The sequence below is a fragment of the Vombatus ursinus genome, unplaced genomic scaffold (genome assembly GCF_900497805.2).
Source record: "Vombatus ursinus unplaced genomic scaffold, bare-nosed wombat genome assembly UNPS02014768.1, whole genome shotgun sequence".
NCBI classification, from domain to species: Eukaryota; Metazoa; Chordata; class Mammalia; order Diprotodontia; family Vombatidae; genus Vombatus; species Vombatus ursinus.
Window position 1 is genome coordinate 24419489 of NW_020954546.1, and position 8320 is coordinate 24427808.

The 8320-nt window shown below is 48.4% G+C and overlaps 1 protein-coding gene across 1 annotated transcript; it reads left to right on the forward strand.

The window, feature by feature from the left end:
* The first annotated feature begins 726 nt into the window (after window positions 1–726).
* Window positions 727–1506, forward strand: BHLHA9 (basic helix-loop-helix family member a9). The gene has a single exon (XM_027861693.1). It carries the CDS (start codon window positions 727–729, stop codon window positions 1504–1506), a length of 780 nt encoding a protein of 259 aa, XP_027717494.1.
* Window positions 1507–8320: the final 6814 nt, after the last annotated feature.

An 8320-nucleotide genomic window follows, 5' to 3' on the forward strand; every position in this document is an offset into this window, starting at 1 on the left:
CTGTATGTGTATATCTATATATCTATATGTACCTACATAATATGTACATAATTATATAAATACATATACACACCTGTCTCCTGATAAAATGTAAGCTCCCTGTGGGGACTGTTTCATGTCTTTGTATCCATGGCACTTAATACACATAGTAGGCATGTAATAGATATTGATTGATTGGTTGGTTAATTTCCTTTTGACTCTTCCTTTCTCCTAAGGGGAGATCTTGGATCCCCAGAATTTAAAGCCGAAGAGACCCTTAAAGACCATCTCATCACCCCTTTGTTTGACAGAGAAGGACATTAAGTGGCTGGACATGTTGGACATTTGAGCCTATCTTGGAGGACAGGGAAAAGATTTCCCCAGCCCTCAGCCTAAAAGAGCCCTAGAAACCACAGAGAAGTGCTCAGTGTGCTCAGAGTGGCAGGAAAGTTTTTCTTGGACTGAGGGAGATCACCCAGAAGGGCTCCAGAGACAGAGCCCTGTCTGGTCTGGTCTGGTCTGTCCATTACAAGACTCTGCATGCTTCTTCTGTGTTCTTACCTGGGGGCAGATAATAAAGCAAACTAAGAGGGAGATGGATGGGGAAGGCAGCCACGTGGAGTAATAAAGCCCAGCCCAAGAGGGACTGACTAGAAGGGAGGAGTGTCCAGCCTGCCAGAGTCCCCGGAAGGAGAGCTTTGTCCCTCACCCTTCTAAGAGAACAAGGGAGGGGAACCCAGCCAAACCATGCCCAGGGCAGTGACAGGAATGGGCCTCAGGAGCTTGAAGGAGTCAGACAGCTCTGAAGAGGAAATGGAAGGTGTTTTCTGGGATGCCAGAGGGGATTTTGTGCAGCTAAAGGACAGCGGACCCTCTCAACACTCCAGCGACATTGAAGGTCTCAGAGTGAGAAATACGAGCCGGCCTGTGAGATCTAAGGCCAGAAGGATCGCTGCTAACGTTCGAGAACGCAAGAGGATCCTCGATTATAACCAAGCCTTCAATGCCCTCCGCCTGGCCCTCAAGCATGACCTCAGCGGCAAGCGACTGTCCAAGATTGCCACCCTCCGGAGGGCCATCCACCGGATCACCTCCCTGTCCATGTTCCTGCGCTCTGGCTCTGCTGCCCGATGGCCCTGCAGCCACCAGGAATGTCTGCCCCATTATGGCAGAGTCCAGGAGGAGAAAGCTGTCTGGGACAGTCACCCACAGCCCTTCCAGATGCCCGTGGACTACAGTTATAGAGAGGCTGCTCTTCCCTTCCAACCGTACCCTCCTTCTTCTCTCTACTTGAAATATTCTCCGGAGACTCAGTTGTCCTCCCAACTGGAAAGTCAGAAGGAGGAGTCCATCCCTCCCAACTCTGTCTACCACTCCAGCGGGAGCTGTCCTTTTGGGGAACAACCCCCTTGCTATCCAAAGTACGTGGACAACCTCCGAGCTCCCTCTCCGAGAACAATTCCCTGGCAGCTTGGGTACCTCCGAGGACCAGGGCCGGGTTGCCAGCAATCTTTGCCCATGCACTAAACTGGACTGCTTGGAATGCAGAGGGATGCTTTCTCAGCTGCTCAAATAAGAGTAGAACCAGCAAGTGCTGGGGAAAAACCTACCTGCTCTGGGAACATCCAACAAAGATATAACAAGATGGCCTTGGAAGGGAAAGAGAAGCTATGACCTTGGTGGGTGGAGTGAGTCCCTCTGGGAGGGTGGTAGAGGGGACTGAGGGCAGACATGGTGACTGTGATTGAGACTCAGGGATGGAGCTGCACAGCTTCTTGTTGGGGGCTGCTCCCCTGAGTCTTTAGGAACTGCTGCATCTGACCTTCAGTAAGCAGGGCTGTGTCTTGCATGCTTCTTAGATGTTCAGACTCTTTTAAGCCTTATTGCAAGTCTGGTGTTTTTATTTCTGGGCTCCCTGCGTCGGATCCTAGTTATCCTCTGGGCTTCCAGGACATGGAGGCTCATTTTGAACAAGTGAGGCGTGTTCATGTGTATATATGTGTATATGTGTGGGCAGCTGTGTTACAGGAGTGATTAATGTGATTCTGTGTACTGTGTATGGGGGAGGGAGATGCAGGGGGAGGGGGCAGTATCTGACACTCCCTTCTACTTACCTTGGGGACAGTGGGGCCTGAGCTTTGAAAAAGTGGGAGGAAACAACCAGAGTAGCTAGAGGAAGGCCACTGGTCCTGGGACCTGCAGGTGATAGGATCAGAGATTTGAAGCTGGAAGATCTCTCAGAGGTCATCTGGTCCAACACCCTCATCTTACAGATGAGGAAAGTGAGGCACTGATACAACTGACAGTGAGATTTAGACCCTGGTCCACTGCATCCGAATCCAGTATTCATTCCAATGGACCCCATGGCCTCTCCTCATGTCACAGTTTAGCCAACTCAGAGCTTTTGTCCGCACTCCTGCAGGTAGAGACAAAATGGGGGTGGGGAGTGGGTCCTTAGATGTAAGGAAATAGGTGAGCCAGCTAGCATAGATAGATTATAGTGTCCTTAAGCTGACAAGGACTTTGGAAACTACCTTGTCTAACTCTGGTTTTACAGATGAGAAAGCAAAGAACTAGAAAAGAAAGGGACTTAGAAACCAGGATCAAGTTCGTAGCTTACCAAGTCCATAGTAGAGCCAGAACAGTACTGGGACCCAGCTCTCTTCACCTCTATACTCCAGTGACAGCTGAGTGTGATTCTTTGTCTTCTCTGAACGAGTCAGGAGGGTGAGGGAGAGAGGATCTTCCTTTGCGTCAGAAAGTGTGTTTAAATCTTAGGATCATAGATTTAGAAAGGGACTTCCTAGTCCAAACTCCTAATTTTACAGATGGGGAAACTGAGGCCCAGAGAGTACCTTGGCCAAGGTCAAATGGTTAGTAAGTGGCAGAACTGGTATCTGGACCCAGGTGCTCTGACAACATAACAAGGCTGAGAGTTCTGAAGTCCAGGAAAAAAATAAATGAGTATATGAATAGGGAGTGATTTCAACTTTGGGGTTAGAAGGGACAATATGGAGGGTGGAGGTGTGTGTGTGTGTGTGTGTGTGTGTGTGTGTGTGTGTGTGTGTGGAGATAGGGATTGATTAATGGAAAAGGAGACTAAGACATAGTGGGCTGAATCAGAGGAGAGGACTTTTGCTCCCTTCCACAGTCCTATCAAGATGCTGTGTTGGCCATTTGATCCAGACATGAAGACTGTCTCAAAAACCAGCCTCTAGGCCTCCCTTAGCATCACAGGAAAGAGGATCGGGGCCTGCTTGCTGGTTTGGGGGTCTTGAGAAATGTCAAGTGATGGCTGACAGTTGTGAGGTCCTGAAGTAACAGACTAGGAAAAAATGTTCTGGGATGCTGGGCACCAAGCATGGAGACTGGTTGGGGAAGAGGAGAACTTGCTGCTCTTTGCAGAACAGAGGATACAGTTGTATCCCCTGTGAATTTTTCCTCCCAGTCCCAGGTGGAGAGAGTTCTGGCAAAACTGGAAGGCAGGAAAGCCCAATAGCCTTAATTCATAGGATCAGAGCTAGAAAGGACCTTAGAGGTCATGGAATCAAAATCTCTTATTTTGCAGCCCTGGACCCCAGGGATCACAATGGAGTAGGGAGGTGATGATTGTAAAAAGCACCATTTTCTGCTGGAGCTGGTAAGGGTGGGGGTTGGAGTGTGGGGGAGGGGGGAAAGGTAAGTCGGGTTTCTCCCCTGTTCCTGAAATGGAGATCAGGAGTTAGAAGGGATCATCACCACCGTGATCATAGCTAACATTTATTTAGTGACTTAAGGTCTACATTAAATATCTCATTTCATCTTCACAACAAACCTAGGAGGTAAGTGCCATAATGATCCCTATTTTACAGATAGGGAGACTGAGGCTGAGAGGTCACACCTAGTAAATATCTGAGTCAGGGTTTGAACTCAGGCAGGAGGCTGTTTATTTACTGATTGTGGATGTGTATTTATGTGTGTCTGTATATGATTATGCTTGTGTATCTGTGTGTTAGAGTAATGTGAATGTCTTCCCACCTGTGTATTTGTGTGTCAACATGCACTGGTCTATGAACGCATATGTTCATAAATGCATAAACTGAATGTGTTTACTTAGGGAGGCTGAGGCAGGACAGACCTGAGTATGGGGAATTCCCACTGTGTACCATTTTGACAACTCACCTCCAATTTTAGAGTCTTAAAGTGTTGCCTGGGACATTGAGAGGTTAAGTGACTTGTTTGTGGTCACAAGCTAATACTGTATGTATCAGAATCAGGATCTGAACCCAGGTCTTCCTTGACTCTGAAGCTGGCCTTCTCTCCACTAAGTCACACTGCATTTTGTGCATCTATGTGTGTGTGTGTGTATGTATATAAATATATACATATATGTATGATAACATATGACACTCATCTAGTGCTTTAAAGGCTGTGAAGCCCTTCACACATATGATTGCATTTGATTCTCACAAGAGGGAAAGGCTATTATTATCTCCATTGAACAGATGAGGAGCTATTATTTGTCTAGGGCAGAATTTGAACTCAGGTCTTCCTGGCTCCAGTTCAGCACTCTTTCCTCAATTCCACTTGGCTGCTGAGCTTTCAGATACTTCACCTTCTATTTTACAGCCAGGGAAAGTTATTTAGAGACATGAAAAGACTTGTCCAGGGCCACCTGTCAGATGTGAGGCTTGAACCTGGATCTTCTTGGCTCTGAGCTCAGGGCTCTGTCCACTATACCTTGCTGCCTCCTCATATATCTGCCTAGAAGTCCCCCACCCCTACTCCCCCAGCTTATCCTACTATCCTCCAGTGTTCATTCTGGGCTCTTGAACTTGACCTGCACCTGCTCCTCTCCAGGTCTTCTGGGACTTGTGCTGGCCTTTTGGCTGTTCCTACAAATCAATTCCACTCTGAAAGGACCAAGATTCATCAGACAGAGTAAACAAAAACATGCTGCTGGCAGGAAAGACAATTCCCAAAGAGGATTCCATTGAATCATGGCAACCTGAGGTGGGGGAGGAGGGGAGGCAGCAGGAGGAGTGAAACTGTTTGGTCTGGCCACCCCAGGGGACAATTGGGAGAGGAAAATAAACACTCAGCTGGTACAATTGTGTAAAAACCATCTACATGGTTTTATGAAGGCATCTCTTGCTACATGTGTGCAGAGGATTTATGTGTGTGTATGGTTGTATAAATATTGTGTATGTAGATGTGTGTGTGTATGAGAGGGAGACAGACAGAACGAGGCAGAGAAACAGATGATACACACAGAGAGGGAGACAGAAAGAAAAAGAACAATGAGGGAGAGAGACAGAGGTAGAGTTAGAGATGGAAAGAGCAAAGAAGAGAGAGAGTATGGATAAAAAGAGAGAAATAGAGAGACTGAAAGAGGTCAAGAAAGAGAGGGAGAGAAAAAGAGAAATGGAGAGAGGGAGAGATAGGGAGACATTGAGACAGAAAGAGAGAGAAAGACAGAGGGGGAGAGAGGGAAGGAGAGAGAGGAAAAGAGAAAGAGAGAAGGGAGAGAGAGAGGGAAAGAGAGAAAGAGAGAGGAGAGAAGAGAGGAGAGAGATGGGAAAGGGGAGGAGAGACAGAAAGAGAGAAGGAGAGAGAAAGAGAAAAGGGAGGAGAGAGAAAGAGAGACAGAGATTGGGAAGGACTTGAGAGACGATAGTGACAGAAGAGGCTGCTGGAATGACTAGTAATCGTTCTCATTCGGGAGGAATCTGGGAAGGATTCGATGAGGAACAAAGTCTATGGCAGGACTCTGCTAAGTATTCTTAAACCCAAGTCAGGAATAAACTTTTCAGCGACAGCGAACACTTTGCTTGCTACGCTTCAGCCAGCAATGCCAGACCTTTGGGGAAGCACTTTCCAAACATATCAATGCTTCCCCACACGTGGGACATTTCGAATTTTTTTTCTTAGTGCTTCCTGAGGTGGAAATGGAAAATATGTTCATACTCCCTAGGAGGCAGCAGCCAAGAGGGGATCGAAGACTCGGGTCCAGCCTGACCGCTTGCCCTACCGTATGCCGACTGTCTGCCTTTGGCTTCTGCCTCTTTCGGGATGTGCGACCTCAAGGGCCGACTCACTCAACACCTCCAGCAGTCATTACGCTCCTCCATAAGTGAAGAAGTTGGGCTGGATCAGGGGATGGGGGCGGGGGTGGGTGGGGGAAGATCCGTGGCCAGCTTTCAGGAGATCCATGAAATTGGATGGAAAAACAATGACATCCTTCTTTTCACTAACCTCTAACTGAAGTCTCTCATTTCCTTCATATATGACTGAAAATCACACAAACAAAACCTTTTCTCTGACAAGGGGTCCCCAGGGCGTCATCAGAGCGCCGAAGGGGTGCGTGACACCCAAGACTCGCGGAGGAGCCCTGAGCCGCTAACTTCTAAGCTCGGAGCTTTGCGCTCCCAGGGTGCCTGGGCGGAGGTGAGGGGTGGGGTCTGTGCTGGGGGTCGGGCTGAAGGTTTGAAATTCCTTCTGATTGTCCTGAAGTGGGATTCCTACCGTTCGGGGTTTGAAAGGCTGGGCAGGGGGAAGGGAAGGATGAGGAGAGGAAATGAACTCTCCCCAACCTGCTTCCACTTCGCAGGAGGCCAGGCAGGGGAGGCTCAAAGGCTCCTTCGCGTCCCCCCCAGCGCAGGCTCTTTTCGGGGCCTCTCCTTCCACTTCGGCCGCCTCATACTTTTATCCCTGGATTTTTCACACTGCAGTTTTCAGAATTAGTTCTGGAGGTCTGCAAGTTTTTGGTGCTTCCAAGGTGATGTGATCCAGGTGGTCACTGCTCTCTGGTCTGTGCTCTGGTCTTTACCGGCTCCCCTGCAGCCATAAGCACTAGCCTCCTCTGTGCCCTGACACTGTGACCCAGAACTGCTTATGGGCAATAGAGTTGCCTTGTGGTACCAACTGCACCCAGTGCCACCAAAAGGTCCCTTCTAATCTCTTTCTGACCAGCTGTCTGACCCTCTCCCTGTCTCTGGGCTAAGAGTTCCTGTAGCTGCTGGGGCACTGAGGCCAAAGACCTCTCCTGCCCACCTCCTAAGTTTTCTCTTCTTTTCTTTTCTTTTTCTTTTTTTTTGGTGAGGCAATTGGGGTTAAGTGACTTGCCCAGAGTCACATAGCTAGTGAGTGTTATGTGTCTGAGGCTGGATTTGAACTCAGGTCCTCCTGACTCCAGGGCCAGTGCTCTATCCATTTCGCCACCTAGCTGCCCCCCTAAGTTTTCTTAGGCCAGAAAAATGTCTCACCCTGATCTTTTGTTGACATTAACACTTCAAAAATTTGATTCGAGACATTTTAAAATTGTTTGGAGGGGAATGTCGGGAGAGTTCGGTTGGGTGGTTGCCTCTAATCCCTCTGCCCCTGGGACCGTTGTTTTTAATCTTTGTAACCCTAGGCCTGGCACAGAGCAGGAGTTTATTAAGTGCTTTTGAAACTGTTTAATTGAATCCAAGTTCTCAGCCAAAAGATTCAGTGCCTTTAATGAGCTCTTGGAAGAATGACTAAAGCTCATGTATTTTGTGAAACTGGTCCTGCAGTTCTTGAGCATTTTGGCCGGCCTGAGGCCAGCCTTTCCAGTTGGGAATAGAATAGCACAGGGTCTTAGAGCTGAAAGGACCCTTGGGTGTCATCTGGATCAAGCCCTGTCCAGAGCCCAGATGCCCTGTCTCGAGCCTCGCCAACCAAACGGGCTTTCAGCCTCTGCTTTCACACCTCCCAAGATAGGAAACTCACTGCTTTGCAAAGTGGTTCATTCAACTGGCCAGGAAGTTGCTGTGCAGCTAATTGAACCAAAGTTGTTTGGGAAATTAAACGTGACCTTACAAATAAGGTGGTTAGTGCCCTGGACACTAAAGCTTCTTCCTCTGTGGAAGGAGGCATTGCTCCCTAGCATCTCTGGCACCAGCCCCGCCTCCTTTCTCTCTGTTCACATGGCCGCCTTAGTGCTCTGTACCTTATCCCCAACATAGTGATGTCATTTTGGTCCTCTTCAAACACAGAGGACAACCAACCCACACGGCTGCCTTAATGCACCTTCTTTGTGTCCCTGATTGAGGCTCTTCCCTCACCAACTCATCCTCTAACTAGCTGCCTAAATTTTCCTAAAGAACAACTCTGACAGAAAGCACTGCTCCACTATTCAACAACCTTCCACTGCTCCCTATTGCCTCCAGGACAAAATCCAAACTCCTCAGTTTGGCATGTAAAGCTCTTCACAATTTGTCTCCAGTCTCTCTCCCCAGCCTCATTTCATATTGCTCTCCCTCATGCATTCTACATTCCAGGTGAACTGACCCACTTGCTGTTCCCCAGACTCGGCACTCCATCTTCTGACCACCTGTCT